The sequence below is a fragment of the Perissodus microlepis genome, chromosome 17, assembly GCF_051167445.1.
Source record: "Perissodus microlepis isolate ML-2025 ecotype Zambia chromosome 17, ASM5116744v1, whole genome shotgun sequence".
NCBI classification, from domain to species: domain Eukaryota; kingdom Metazoa; phylum Chordata; class Actinopteri; order Cichliformes; family Cichlidae; genus Perissodus; species Perissodus microlepis.
In genome coordinates, this window is record NC_140477.1 from 32953604 (window position 1) to 32969370 (window position 15767).

At 40.2% G+C, this 15767-nt stretch overlaps 1 protein-coding gene across 1 annotated transcript; it reads left to right on the forward strand.

Moving 5' to 3' along the window:
* The first annotated feature begins 1326 nt into the window (after positions 1-1326).
* On the forward strand, positions 1327-14151 carry LOC146369938 (plexin-C1-like). The gene is made up of 16 exons (XM_084910500.1): positions 1327-2378; positions 2662-2784; positions 6239-6373; positions 6448-6548; positions 6625-6730; positions 6810-6972; positions 7125-7227; positions 7416-7491; positions 7878-7919; positions 8038-8171; positions 8686-8865; positions 9669-9777; positions 11285-11464; positions 11549-11716; positions 12334-12430; positions 13043-14151. The coding sequence occupies exons 1-16, from the start codon at positions 1374-1376 to the stop codon at positions 13126-13128; spliced, it is 2808 nt and encodes a 935-aa protein (XP_084766626.1). The 5' UTR covers positions 1327-1373; the 3' UTR covers positions 13129-14151.
* Positions 14152-15767: the final 1616 nt, after the last annotated feature.

A 15767-nucleotide genomic window follows, 5' to 3' on the forward strand; every position in this document is an offset into this window, starting at 1 on the left:
ACATGCCAGAAAATAAGAGAAAAGTACTTCCCAACACTGACACTAGATGTCGCTGTTGCTGTTCTCCAGTTAAAACGTGTAGGATGTTTTTATATTACATTTTTAAAAGTTGGCTGAGATTTCTTCTGCTCATGTTAAACAGTGGACACATCATTTGTTCAATGGAAAGATCATCACATTAGATCCAGACACAACGCATATCAGAATTCTGCCTGTGCTAACGTCTCAGCTCCTCTAAGTGTGTCCTTAGCTGAGAGTTTCCATTACATTCCTAAACTCAGGACTGAATGGCTTTTGTGTCCGAATTATTTCTCAGTTCATATATTTCCATTGATTTAGGTCAAATCTGGCTTTACACTAACACCAAATCGCCTCTTATTATGTCCACAGTTCAATTTCCTTATTTGTTAAAGGGGAAAGTAAAATACATCAAACTCAGTTTCACTGTTTGTTTTTATTTGACATTCACTGACAGACAGATGTTAATAAGTACAGCATTAAACAGATTGTAACAAGCATGTTATCGATTAGTGAATTGCTTCATGATTTTTGATTGAATAGTACCCATACTACATGACATGGACTGGGAATTCAGTTGAGAAATGATTGTAACTGAAATGCTTCCATCCACTCTGGATTCTGATTCTTGTTGAGATGGATATCATCGTATGACTTGCAAGGTTGTTATAGTTAACTAAAGCTAAACTAAAAACTAAAATGTGATTAAAAAAAACAAAAACATTTTAGTTAACTAAAACAAAACTAGACCAAACTGAAAACTAACTGAAACAATCTTACGATGTTAGAAAACTAACAAACTAAAATGAACATATGAAAATATGCACTTAGTGTTTGTTAGTTTGGTACATTTGAATCTGAACTTGCTTTATGAGGCTTTGATGCACATATTTTTTGAGATTTCTACACAACTATTTCAACAGTGTGTGCTTTTATTGTAATACTGTACTGATTTTGCTGATTGTTGCCTCTAACATAAGACCTCCATACAATAATAACTAAAAAATTACCAAAACTAAGACTGAAACTAAAACTAAATATGTTTTGAACAGTAAGAACTAAACCGTAGTGAGCAAACTTGCTACAGAAAGTAACTGACTAAGGGACACATCTGGGTTCCTTTGGCCTGTACAGAGGTACAGGGTGGAAATGAGACGAAAACAGCTGAGTGAAAATGTTCAAATATTTTCACTTTCGCTTGGCACGCTCCAGCCCTCCTGCTTCCAGCAGTTCTCTTTTCAGCTGCGCGCTCTGCGCTTTACGCACAAGTATAGAAACACAGTGTCAGAGAGCAGAGTGCCACGCAGAGCATCGCTGTGTGAGCGTGTCCCAGGTAGAATTATTGTTATTCTAAGATGATCCTGCTGCTCGCTCTGCTTTCTGTTCTCTCTGGAGAACTGGGTCTGTGCCGGAAGGAGGATGAAGGCTTCACCTTTGATGGAGACATCCTCCAATTTGCCATGACCTCCAACACACTTTACATTGCCACAGAGGAGAGGCTGTACCAGCTGAGCCACGACCTGAATCTGATCAACAGTCTGACCCAGAGAGGAATCTTAAAGACCGGAAACCAGCAGGATGATGTGCAGTTTTACCGGGTTTCTGACACAGCTGAGTGGAACGCAACTTTCAGCATCAACGTGTTGTTGCCTTTCACAAAGAATGACTCTCTGATCAGCTGCGGTGTGACTGACGATGACTGCGGCCACTGCGAGATTCTGGACCTGAAGAACATCTCCAAGCTTCTGCACAGAGAACACATCCAGGTGGGGCCTCTGAAAAGCAGCAGCAGGTCAGTCAGCTTTCTGGTGGATGTGAAGAAGAAAACTCAGACTGACACTTACATTCTGACCGCGATCCAACAAAACAAGGAACAGTATGAAAACGACAAGTGTGGTATTAATCGGCAGACTGTCAATCTTCAGGATACAGATGACAAGCAGGGTGGAGGTATATTTTCTCTAACTGATGGAGCTTCAGGCACACCTGGGATCAAAAGTAAAGGTGATGTGGAGTTTGTTGACAGGTTTCAGATCAATTCAACCATCTATCTGTTCTCCAACATGCTCTCAGCTCAAACAAACAGAGTGCGTCTCATTTGGCTCGAAGGCGAAAAAAGCAAAACTGATACACTCAAGTCTCTGCGTGGCGCGACTCTCAGTGTCTCTGACAGTCAAAGCAGCAGACTTGTGGCCTCTTCGGTCATCCCGGGGGAGCAGCCGGTGCTTTGGAGCGGCGTGTTCAGTGTGGATGGAGGAGACACCAACACCCAGCTAATGGTGTTTGACATCAGCCCTGATTACAGCAGGAACACTGACAGAAATCCAGACTTCTACACCTCTGTGCCATCAGAAGTGACGGTGAGAGCTTTTTAAACTCTGATTTAATGGTTGTACTGTTGATATTGTTCCCACCTGCTGCTCCAGTGTCTTCTCTGGTCAGTGATGCAAGTAAAACATTAATATGAGGGGCCGTACAAGCCAAAATTCATTCTTTCACTCTCACACACATACATTCTTCTATCAAAAGATAACATCAATAAACTTGGGTCAGTTTGATAATAACGCAGCAAGATGCTTCAATAAGGCTTTAAGTAGTAGTAGTGTTCAGGTCTTCTGGTTTCTCATGTTTTCTTTGCGTCAGCCAAAGATCCTGAAACCAAAGGCAGTCCTCTTCAGGCAAAGCTACATGACCTCAGTGCTGGCAGTGAGGCAGAGAGGCTGGATGGTTTTCTATATTGGGACAGAAGATGGGCTGCTCATTAAGGTTTGTATCAACTAATATACATCAGGTACTTGTCATAGAAAACATGCTTGTGTTTACTTTTTCAAAGTCTATTTTCTGCTGTTAATTTCTGCTATAATAATGTGAGTGAGCAACAATATCCCTGTTTCTCACTCACGTTATTGAAGAACATTGCTATTTTGTCTGCATTTCACAATATGTATTTTTCTACTACATTTCATTTATAATACTAGCTTCATATACAGGGAGTGCAGAATTATTAGGCAAATGAGTATTTTGTCCACATCATCCTCTTCATGCATGTTGTCTTACTCCAAGCTGTATAGGCTCGAAAGCCTACTGCCAATTAAGCATATTAGGTGATGTGCATCTCTGTAATGAGAAGGGGTGTGGTCTAATGACATCAACACCCTATATCAGGTGTGCATAATTATTAGGCAACTTCCTTTCCTTTGGCAAAATGGGTCAAAAGAAGGACTTGACAGGCTCAGAAAAGTCAAAAATAGTGAGATATCTTGCAGAGGGATGCAGCAGTCTCAAAATTGCAAAGCTTCTGAAGCGTGATCATCGAACAATCAAGCGTTTCATTCAAAGTAGTCAACAGGGTCGCAAGAAGCGTGTGGAAAAACCAAGGCGCAAAATAACTGCCCATGAACTGAGAAAAGTCAAGCGTGCAGCTGCCAAGATGCCACTTGCCACCAGTTTGGCCATATTTCAGAGCTGCAACATCACTGGAGTGCCCAAAAGCACAAGGTGTGCAATACTCAGAGACATGGCCAAGGTAAGAAAGGCTGAAAGACGACCACCACTGAACAAGACACACAAGCTGAAACGTCAAGACTGGGCCAAGAAATATCTCAAGACTCAAGACTTTTTCTAAGGTTTTATGGACTGATGAAATGAGAGTGAGTCTTGATGGGCCAGATGGATGGGCCCGTGGCTGGATTGGTAAAGGGCAGAGAGCTCCAGTCCGACTCAGACGCCAGCAAGGTGGAGGTGGAGTACTGGTTTGGGCTGGTATCATCAAAGATGAGCTTGTGGGGCCTTTTCGGGTTGAGGATGGAGTCAAGCTCAACTCCCAGTCCTACTGCCAGTTTCTGGAAGACACCTTCTTCAAGCAGTGGTACAGGAAGAAGTCTGCATCCTTCAAGAAAAACATGATTTTCATGCAGGACAATGCTCCATCACACGCGTCCAAGTACTCCACAGCGTGGCTGGCAAGAAAGGGTATAAAAGAAGAAAAACTAATGACATGGCCACCTTGTTCACCTGATCTGAACCCCATTGAGAACCTGTGGTCCATCATCAAATGTGAGATTTACAAGGAGGGAAAACAGTACACCTCTCTGAACAGTGTCTGAGAGGCTGTGGTTGCTGCTGCACGCAATGTTGATGGTGAACAGATCAAAACACCGACAGAATCCATGGATGGCAGGCTTTTGAGTGTCCTTGCAAAGAAAGGTGGCTATATTGGTCGCTGATTTGTTTTTGTTTTGTTTTTGAATGTCAGAAATGTATATTTGTGAATGTGGAGATGTTATATTGGTTTCACTGGTGAAAATAAATAATTAAAATGGGTATATATTTGTTTTTTGTTAAGTTGCCTAATAATTATGCACAGTAATATTCACCTGCACACACAGATTTCCCCCTAAAATAGCTAAAACTAAAAACAAACTAAAAACTACTTCCAAAAACATTCAGCTTTGATATTAATGAGTTTTTTGGGTTCATTGAGAACATGGTTGTTGTTCAATAATAAAATTATTCCTCAAAAATACAACTTGCCTAATAATTCTGCACTCCCTGTATATATGTATATATGTATATATATATAAAAAAAAAAACCCTAGATATCTGTATCTGGGGCTTCCAGATACAGGCAGACAAAAAGCTGTATCGGAAATTGAACATAGTAGTAGTGGACAAACAGAGGAAGATGGCTGTAGTAATAGATGTAGCTATAATGACTAACAGCAACATCAGGAAGAAGGAACAAGAGAATCGGGAGAAGTACCAAGAGTCGAGTGAAGAGTTCGAGAAGATGTGGAGGGTGAAGGTAACAGTGGTCCCAGTGGTAATCAGAGCAATCATGGTGCAGTGATTCTCAAGCTACACGAATGGCTCCAACAGATCCCAGGATCAACATCTGAGATCTCTGTCCAGAAGAGCGGAGTCCTAGGAAGAGATGCTGCACAGGAACCTGAAGCTCCCAGGTCTGGTAGAGGACTCGAGTTTGAATTATTAACTCTCCGTAGCAAGCAAGAGGGGGATTTTTTATATATGAAATTGAATACCATACGGTCTCAAAAGTTATTCTGATAAACAAGGCCTGCATCAGGTGTTGAGGAACCAGGACACACTGATGAGTGTGTTTGCAACTGGAATACAAAGGCACATGTCAATAACTGCTGAGAATAGCGAGCAGTTGGAATGCTACTAAGCAAGTAATCACAGCAGAAGAGGTTACATGAAGAGGATGTGGGACTTCAGGACTCTTTGGCACACGACATCTATACTAATGACGAAGCAACTTGTTGCTCAGTGTTCCAACATCTGGAAGAAGCAACTGCTATAAAAACTAGAGACTGATGAGGCAGAACACAAATATAGAGGCTAAGTCAGCACAGAGGGAAGTTAGCCAACTACTGGAGATGCAAAAAGATGAGTTGAAGAACAAGATGGCTAATAAGTGCAGCAAGCTGTCCATACCTGAGTGTTCCAAGCAAAGACTCACAGCTTTGGCCAGCCACTTGAATGACGTATACCAGAGAGATAGAAGCCAGTCCTGAACCATTAAAGGTGTACTCTCAGAGGCAGGGAAACAGTATGAGAATAGTGAGTGGGGAATTCTTTGTTCTTTATTTAGCTATTTAGTGGAATATATTATAACCTGTTTACTGGAACTCAGCATTTGGTCTCCAAAGAGATGTAAGTGCAAGTGAAGAAGGTCATTACAGTGGATAATCTCTGCATTGTTTCATTGGTTAGTCTTGAACTAACCTGTCTTGAACCTTTCTTTATCAAACTCTAAAATCAAGAGATGCCATCAAGAATGTAAATACAAAAAGCAATTTTGCACTTATTGACAGGAAGGACACGAGACCTCAAACAGTTGGCTTTGACCTGAAAAATATTCTTTGGAAAGATGAAACAAAGATTAACTTGATGATGATGGGGATGTAGAAGCTGTATGGTTTTTCTGAATGCAAGTTGTAACATTTAACATTTGATATATTGTCTCTGCATGATTTTTGATTAAATATTGCTCGATACTGTATATCCAATTTGCAGATGATTTAAATTCTGCTTACTGTCCCATGAAACAAGGTATAACCAGATCAATCACTCTTCTGATACTTCTGATTTGAGAAAAACAAATAAACAAAGCATTTTTTTAAATAAATGAAGAAAAAACATTGAGTACAGAAACAATAGCAAAGTGTCTCAGAAATAATCACCTTCTTGTTGTCAGCTGTCTGTGGACAGGAAGTATCACGCTGCCTGTCCCACGGTGCTCTACAGGACCAGTGGTGACCACAAAGTGTTTTTCAAATTACATCTGGATCCAGTGGATCATAAACATGTGTATGTGCTATTTACAAACCAGGTACTTATATTATTTACTGATTATCTTAACGTCACATGTACCTGTGCTGCATTTTAAAGTGTTTGTTGTTCTAGATGAAGCGAGTTCCTGTGTCAAACTGCAGCACATACACAAATGTGCAGGAGTGTTGGTCTGCACAGGATCCATACTGTGGTTGGTGTGGCTCTAAAAGCAGGTGAGAGAAACAACATGTGCAGCTGACGTCTTCAAACAATTTTGAACTTGGTGATCATTTCTTCTTCTTCTCCTAGCTGCACATTTGAAGATGACTGCACAGATTCAGACTGGCTGTCCATTCCTGATGAGTCCCAACACAAAATGATTTCCCACAAAGTTGAAAAGGACACAAACGGACAGGTACAGCTTACAAACACACTCGGGACTGTAATCATTTCTGGTTTTCATTTATTGTTCAGTTATATCCTTCCGATTTTAGATCTCACTGAAAATCCACACACACCTGACATTGGGCCAGAAAGTGTCGTCTGACTTCACCTGCCAGTTCTCTGCAATTTCTGGCCACCTTTGTATTGGGAATAACCCTCCACGGTTCCCCCAGTGCACCTGCTACCTGTCTGATCACACACTTCCTCCTGATGGTTTGTCACTTTTGTCATTTTTGATAAATAATCCCAGGAATGTATTGATTTGAAACATTTGACAAATTGAGTTGAATCTTTTGTTGTTTATTTTTATATATTGGTCCAACTCATTTGAAATTCATCATTTAATATATATATTTATTTTACAGGCTTGCATGTCACAGTAAAATTTAGGTTTGGAAAAATACTCCTGTCAGAACAAGTGAAATTAACCAACTGCTCTGACATCAGTGGACCTCCAACTTCTATCTTGTAAGTCCAGTCAGATTATAAAGATAACAAATAATCATAGACCGAAATAATCATTCCCATGACTTATTAAATAACCATGTCCTAGTCATACAAAATAAATATGATGAAATAAAATAAGTGAATCTTATGAGTAGTTGTATGAGGCACATTCAAAGTCCTCTGATCCTATATGATTGTTTCCTGTTCAGGTGTCAGCAGTGTATCAAGGCTGGTTGTGGTTGGAGCAGAAACAGCTGCTCCTGGGCTAACCAAGGAGAGACTGATGTAATAATGAAACTATCGTATTTTTATGGATTTATGTAGCAGTTTTTCACATTTCATGTTGTACATTTGTTGTATGGAACATTTCCAATCCAACAATATTGCGTAAATGTGTAGAAAGTGAGACTTAAACTCTGCTTAAAAATTCTGATTTCTTCGGTGTCATTTGCAGTAGGTCATGAGGCTAGACTAGTTGATGAATAGAGTTTAGATTTCCCTCATTGTAAAATGATTCACTTCAGTTTCTAAATGGAAATACTCAGGTTAGTTGTTTCCTACCATTTAAACTTTTTGAACAAAGCTAATGTTAGCTACAACATGTCTGAGATCAGCTCTAATAGCATCTGCACAGTGTTGTGATCCAAGGCTAAATTCATTCTCTGCTACAGGAAAGTGTTTGCCAAACGTTGGAGTCTGGGGAGAACTTTTCTGTGAGTGTAATGCTCTTTTTTTATTGTTCTTCTGATACTTTATCTACATCCAGTAGAGGTTTTAATGGCAGAAGAAGGAAATTATTTTAATCTGATTATTTTTTTGTTTCACTGTCAGATCCAAGAGATCTTCTCCATCACTCCCAATGTGGTGTCGTTGTATGGCACAAACCATGCTGTGTTATTAGGTCATAACCTTGGTGACGTGTCAGGAGTGAGGATCCAGACGCACACTGACTGTGCTCCAAAAGAGTGAGTCACTTTACAGATAACTAAGATGATTCCTGGACTAGAAAGAATTTATTAAAGTGTAGAAACAATTCCAAACAGGGAGACATATTTAAAACTGAATATTCTACAATTTAATTTTGACAACTGAAAAAAAAAACTTTAGCTTTACAGCTTTTAGCTTTGGAAGAGGCTGCAGAAAGTACAGGTACGAGTGATGCACTATTTGCCTCTCAGTGTCGGTGCTCAGAGAGACTGTTTGGTATCAGAGTGTAAAACTGAAACTCCGCCGTGCTTCCTGTGCTTTTGCTTTGAAGAAGTCCATCGCTGTCAGTTGCTGTGTTAAAAGGATTCCTCAGGATATTTTATAATCACAGTAGATGCGTTAAGTTTGGAAAACACATTTCTTCATACAAACAAATCTTTAATTATACTGTGGAAGATTTTACTGATCAGTTTTTGTCTGTGTTCAGATTTTCTGCATAATATGATGATCTTAGTGATGACTTTTCTCACTCTGTGTGTGTGTTCTGGTCAGGTCTCCTGTTTGGGACAACTCTGGTGTCAGTGTGACGTTCCACATTCCCAGCACAGATATCAAAGGTGTGGTCAATGTATGTGTTCTCCTCCCAGATGGTAGTTGCCACGGCGAAGCTAACATCACATACTTATCATCACCATCCTGTACAAACGCTACTCCAAGCAGCAGCTGGATAAGGTACACTTAATTTAACTGAAACCACCCAACAAAGCCGAGACGTTATGAAAACAGATAATGTTAATTTCTTCGAATGATTAAGAGGAACTCGTGTTGAACTTGTGTTTTTGGGGAACAGGTCACCTGAAAAAATACCCAAGTTCACTTTAGTTATTAGTACCAAACTATGAGGCAGAGGAACTGAAACTTTCACAGAAGCTGCAGCACACCTAAAGTGACACAAGTAGTGCACTGCCTGTAACATATTGTCTTCTGAAACTAGAACTTGCTTGTTTATCACAAATATACCACTGTGCTAAAGAAAATGGATCTAAAATCTGCTCTTTTTTCTCAGCTTTTTTTCTCAAACACTAAACCTTCTCGTTCTACAGAGGTCACACATACTGGTATTGCATAGGAAGTCTTCTTTTTTTATCTTGCATTTTCTTCTTCCATTAAGAAATGATCCACCATATTGGTTTGGTACTTAAACTCCCCAATAATACTACTGTGATCCATTAATGCTTTGTTTCAGTCCATCAGACACTTTGGTCTGCAGCATAATATCTAAACACCTACGCAGTCCCAACATCTGCTCTGAAAATTCATTATCCTCAGGTTGCTCTTATATATACTCAAATACATATAAGAGTAACCTACTTGAGTCTATATAATATATAGACTCAAGTCTATATAATATATAGACTCAAGTAGCAGTGGTCAACTATTGTTTTGCTGTCGAATTAGAGTCACTGTAATCAAAATTCTTTTGAAAGGTTCTCTCCCACATCTGTGACTAAAATGATGCTCTCTGTGTCCTGCAGTGGGAACAGGAAGATCACAGTCAGAGGGTCCCACCTGAAGTTTGTTGAAGGCATTGTACACAGCCATGCCATGCAGGAAGTTGCACTTCCCAAAAACAGCAGCTACCAGGTGGGTCTGTACACACACAGTGTCCAGTACAGTTATTTTACATGACATACACCCTCTCACTGCATGCCAAAGCTCTTAAGTAATCTTCTTACAGTATGTCATCTGTACATACTCACAGACTTGCAGCTTGAAGCTTACCCTTAACCGATAACACAACAATAAAAGTATGCAAAGAAAAGCGTCTGGACTTCTTTAAGTTTACTTGAAGACGTTTCACCTCTCATCCGAGAAGCTTCTTCAGTTCTAAGGTCAAATGGTGGAGAGTCCCAGATATAAACCTAGTGGGAGTATCCCCCCACAGAGGGACAAAAGGACCCCCTGATGATCTTCTAATCGCCTGAGCCAAGGTGTGAAACTGGGTGTGGGTCCCAATCAGCCAGAGTTTCGGGTGTGTTCATTGTGAAACTTGGCCCCACCTTATCATGCGAATTCCTGAGGTCAGATGGCCCAGGATGTGAGTGGGCGTTAAGGCGTCTGGGGAGGGAACTCAAAACTGGATTATAGATGGCAGACAGTTGGTGTCGTAAACCCCCGCCTCTGTTCAAAGATGGTCGCTCACAGTGGACATAGATGGCTTCTTTCACTCCTCTTTCAAACCATCTGTCCTCTCTGTCCAAAATGTGAACATCTTTGAACAGAGGCGGGGGTTTACGACACCAACTCTCTGCCATCTATAATCCAGTTTTGAGATCCCTTCCCAGACGCCTTAACGCCCACTCACATCCTGGGCCATCTGACCTCAGGAATTCGCATGATAAGGTGGGGCCAGGTTTCACAATGAACACACCCGAAACTCTGGCTGATTGGGACCCACACCCAGTTTCACACCTTGGCTCAGGCGATTAGAAGATCATCAGGGGGTCCTTTTGTCCCTCTGTGGGGGGATACTCCCACTAGGTTTATATCTGGGACTCTCCACCATTTGACCTTAGAACTGAAGAAGCTTCTCGGATGAGAGGTGAAACGTCTTCAAGTAAACTTAAAGAAGTCCAGACGCTTTTCTTTGCAAGCTCCTTTGACTACGATGACCTGGATGACTGAGAACCTTCACAGACAACAATAAAAGTACCATCCTCTTTTTGTGCCACCAAAACAGCTCTGAACCCCACACTCTATGCTGTGTTAGCATGTACTGTCTAAAAATCAAATGAAAAAAATAAAACAATAAACATATTGAAGTTTTTCTGTAGTGTATCAAGTTGAATTGTTTCAGAAAACAACGATATTACAAAAATGCAGTAATCAGAAAAATCACTTACATTTTATTGGGAGTCAAATTAAAATAAAAAGGCAAGGTTAAAATAAACACCTTCTTGAAGACAGGGTAACCGGTAAGATTATTTGGCACAAAACAAGTTGTGGAGAGAAGCTGAATCATTAGAAATATAGATGTTGAGGTGCTTCTGATTCTGTGATTGACATTAAGTTTATCATGTCACCATCATGACCATACCATGCTAGCTATATAAAGAGTCTATGATTTATATAAAGATGTAATTCATTGCAGAGTCTCACCTATGACTCACCTTCAGCTGAAAACAGTCCTGGGATTTCTAGCAGCACTGTGTTTTTGAAAGTAGCTAATCAAACCTTGGCCTGCCCCACAAACATGTCCTACTATCCAGACCCTGAGTTTATCAGCTTCACAGCCACAAGGACAGGAAACAGTGTTCACATCACTATACGGGTAATGCATGTTTTAAATCACACATTCACAAACATGTGACATCAGCTCGTAGAACATCAGTCTTTGTTTGTGTTGTTGTTTTAGAAAAAGGCAGACAAACTGGAGATGACAACAGCAGAGTTATCAGTGTGGGGCATTCAAGACAGTAAGGAATACCGCTGCGTCATGGAAACAAACAAAACCAGTGATGAGACTCACTCTTTCACTTGTGAGGTTAAAAACCCACCCGACGTGGAATTTCAGCTGTTGTTGGTAAATCTTTCTTTCATACTAACACGAGCCACTGTTTATGGACAGACAAACATACCTATCCGGTCTTTAAGACTGACATCATTAGCCGTTTCTGGGTCCAAACTCCGCTTCAGGTCCCAAAGTCAAACAAACACTGCGGCATCACTGAGAGTTAAAAACTGTCTAAATTCTTTCATTGTTCAGATTAAGCAGAACAAGATACAAAGCATTAAAACACTTTAAAAACACAACAGCCTTAATTAACATGGAGAGGTTTGGACCAGGAAGCAGGGTTCATACGTCATCACTTAAAGACTGGATCATTGTGATAAGAGCTCCACAGTGCAGTACTCTGCTAATGGTTTAGGCACTGAAATGATATCGTTCAGATATAATATCAAATGATTAGGTTCAAAGACAAATAGTGCTATAAATATTCTTATTCACTGAGCTTCACGCGGAGCACAATCAATCAGAATGGATGCATGATGTAACTGCTCTTTGCTTTTAACATAACGTCAACTATCCTTGTACAACTTTATTTACAGCCTGTTTGACATCATGATATTTACTGTATGAATAATATTTTGAAAATCTCTGACCTGCTGCTCTATTGAGACTTTCCTAATGTTTTCTAGATAAAGTATGGTAGCAGGACCGTAAGCCTCAGTAAGCCTCGGCCTTCATCACACCTTCTATTGCTGCTTTTGCTGTTGATACCCTTTGTTATTGCTGGTACGTGATTTTGATACATCAGCTTTTTATTTTATGACTAGTATTTTTTTTTCTTAGTTTCAGTGTCGCTGTTCGCATGCATTGTACCAGAAATACTTTGTAGAGCCGACACTAATGCTAGCGTTATAGTTAGTTTAGCTGTTAGCTATAGATTCCTTTTAGGGAATCAGGCTCCAGAGGAACAATGGCCTTATTTATTTTGCATAGTCAGTTAAGTGTGTCTGATACATGGTTAATTGTCCTTAACTGCTTGTTAAAAGTCCTAAACAAAAGAGCTATACAAAAAATAATTAACCTCCTTGGCACAAGCTATCAGTCCTTTGAAACTGGGCTGTCTAACATGCTATATAGACGTTTTTAAAGCTACGTTCACACGTCACAAGTCTCCAAAGTGGTTAGTGAGACAAATTTTATTAGTTTTTATGCCATTTGAAGTCCCATTTGTGCCTACTTTCAGAATGAAACCAAGGACCTTTTGTTTATTAGGCAAGTGTGTAAACCCCTACACCTACACTATAGAGCCACAGACTGATGAAAACCTTTTCTACTCCACTTTAGTGACAACTCTCTAGTTTTCTGCTTGATTTAAATCAGTTACCGTTTGTCTTTCAGTGCTGGTGTTTATGTATCTGTGGAGGAAGAGACGTGCCACAGAAATAACGTTTAAAGTTTCTTTCCTGTCTCTGCTGGCTGACTGACAGTCTTCACGGAGTTGCTGTACTAAAAGTTGATTTTTCCAGTTGTTATATATTTTTTGTATTTTCATATATTTTTCACGAGTCATATAAATATGTAACCCATGTGAAATACAGGGCTGCAAAATCCCTTTTTGTAATCTAAGGCTATAGCCTGTTATTCTCACAAGGGGGTGCTGTGATGCAGTCTTGTGTTCTGACGACCTTGCGTCTAGTGCGCAGGAAGTATTACCTGTCTCTTCCTGTGAGATCTTCCCTCTGATGGCGGTCAAGTACGTGTCGGAGCGCATGGAAAAAGTATCTTGGCCCCGAACTCTTACCACAAAGGGAATAACGTCTGTCAAGTTATTTGTGTCTGAAAATCCCGATTGTTTTTTTTGAACTACTAGAAGGATTCTGGAGAACCACTGACGGCGAGAACAGCCCAAATGAGATCCTGGATGATCGTGAAATGGTGTGTCCAGCCATGCGATCGGATTGTGGGATTTGCCTGAGAAACTGATTCAAGCAACCCTGGATTTCAGATTAGCCCTATGCACTACTTTTCCTACCCGGATAATAGGGTTTGCACACTGACAATTCCCCTACAGTACACCTGTTTGGGTTTCAACGACTTTAAAGGACAATTCAGACTGGACAATTCAAACTTCACAACGGGAACACTTTAATCTGTTCATTCATTCCAAAGAGCTCTGATACGGTTCAGTATCTTCCATTTAAATGTCTTTATTTTGTTTTGTTTTACATGTATTCACCTTTAAAATGCACTATTAGTGTGCAATTTGGGTTATTGTGTTGTATATGTATATAAATGGTACTGAGGCAATAAAGGTCCCAGTTATTCACTTCCAAGCCAACTCCTTTTGTGAGTCTCCAAAACAAAACCTCCTTCTGAACCTAGTAAGATGTCTAGGGTCTCTATTTGAAGTGAGAGTGTACTGGTCCTGAGTAGAGGCGCTACAAATATAAAACTAATTAAGGCTTTTCTTGAAATGTTGAATTATTTTGTTCAAGCACTATCCTATTAAAGATTTTTCTGATATCTACTTTTGTGATAGTTCTCTGACTGAACCAGTTGTTGGAATTGTATATTTCAGACAAAATTACAACATGTCTTAGACTTTTACATTGTATGTTAAACCTTTTGCATGTTTAGAACAATAAGAGTTATTGTAATAGATAGTATGTTACTTCTCTTTCTCTTAAGTGAAAGTGACATATGTACTTTTTGGCTCTAAAGCCATATAAAGCCTTTCTACATGCTATCTGTCTATTTGGAGATAGATGGAGTACTGGATTGGGCTCCCTTTTGGCCTCAGAACTGCTTTAATTCTTCATGATACAGATGCAACAAGATGCTGGAAACATTTCTCTGAGATTTTGCTCCATGATATCATTGCAAGGTTACTGCAGTGGACATGAAGGGTTGGACATGGTCAGCATGAATACTGTGTTTAAAGGTTTTTAAACAATGCCCAGGTTTAAAGTTTGCCAAATAAATATTCCCAACACCATTACACTGTCACCACCATCCCAAACCACTGATACAAGGCAGGATGGATGGATGCTTTCATGTTATTTACACTAAATTCAGAGTCTGAAACATGGAGTATTTTGACACAAGGACACACACATATACACCAAACACACAGAGAGGGATACACAGGACAAAGACACAAGGGGAACCCAAATGTGCAAGAAAGTAACATGGAATAAACTCGGGACTAACTAAATGAAGCATAAAAAATAAACCATAATCCACGGGGCGATCGTGGCTCATGAGTTGTCAGTTCGTTTTGTAATCTGAAGGTTGCCGGTTCCAGCCCCGGCTCCGATTCGGTTGTTGTGTCCTTGGGCACGTCACTTCACCCGTTGCCTAGTGGTGGTGGTCAGTGCGCCCTGTCAGGACAGCTGTGGCTACAATGTAGCTTGCCATCACCAGTGTCTGAATGTGTGTGGGAATGGGTGGATGACTGAATGCAGTGTAAAGTGCTTTAGGGTCCGCTAAGTAAAGCGCTATACAAATACAGGCCATTTACCAGTTGGGGGTGAGTTGGGAAAAAAACAACTTTTAAGGTACAGCATTACAGCTTTTTGATGGAAATGGGTGAAAGTGAGATCAGATGCAATTGATTGGTGCGTGTTACATTTGGTTTCTTTGGAGTTCTTAAAAATAAGGGTGGTTGGGATGTATATTAAACTTTTTTACAAATGGGCGGCAGAGGGACAAGACCACGTTGTGTAATTACAGCTGGTAGGGCTGGAGTAGGTTGGTTTGCCTTTCTGGGTAACGGTGGGGCACAAATCATGCGAAAAGGCCTGGCAGTTGGCTTTTTCGTAGATTCTGACACTGGAGGGGCGGCCTCAAATTTTGCATTTTTGGCCTAATAGGTGGCAAAGGAGTCTGTTGTGACTGTTGTCGTCCAACCATCTTTGAAATGGGCTGCATTTTCTCATCTTGCTCAGATTTCCCTGCCTACATAGATATATGTATATTCTTCAAATAGGGCAATGTATTCCTCCACCTCAGTCATTGCCTCTTCGAGCCACTTTTTATAACTGTATTTCGAGTGCTGAGAAGGAGATATTACAAAAGGCAGGGACTGATATTCAAAATGTAACTCATTAAATCGCCTCTTTAG

Excerpts from the sequence above, each read along its gene's own strand:
- LOC146369938 (XM_084910500.1), top strand. The coding sequence starts at position 1,374 with ATGATCCTGCTGCTCGCTCTGCTTTCTGTTCTCTCTGGAGAACTGGGT. Across the intron at positions 2,379-2,661 it reads CTGTGCCATCAGAAGTGACG|CCAAAGATCCTGAAACCAAA; the intron begins GTGAGAGCTTTT and ends TCTTTGCGTCAG. Across the intron at positions 6,731-6,809 it reads AAAAGGACACAAACGGACAG|ATCTCACTGAAAATCCACAC; the intron begins GTACAGCTTACA and ends TTCCGATTTTAG.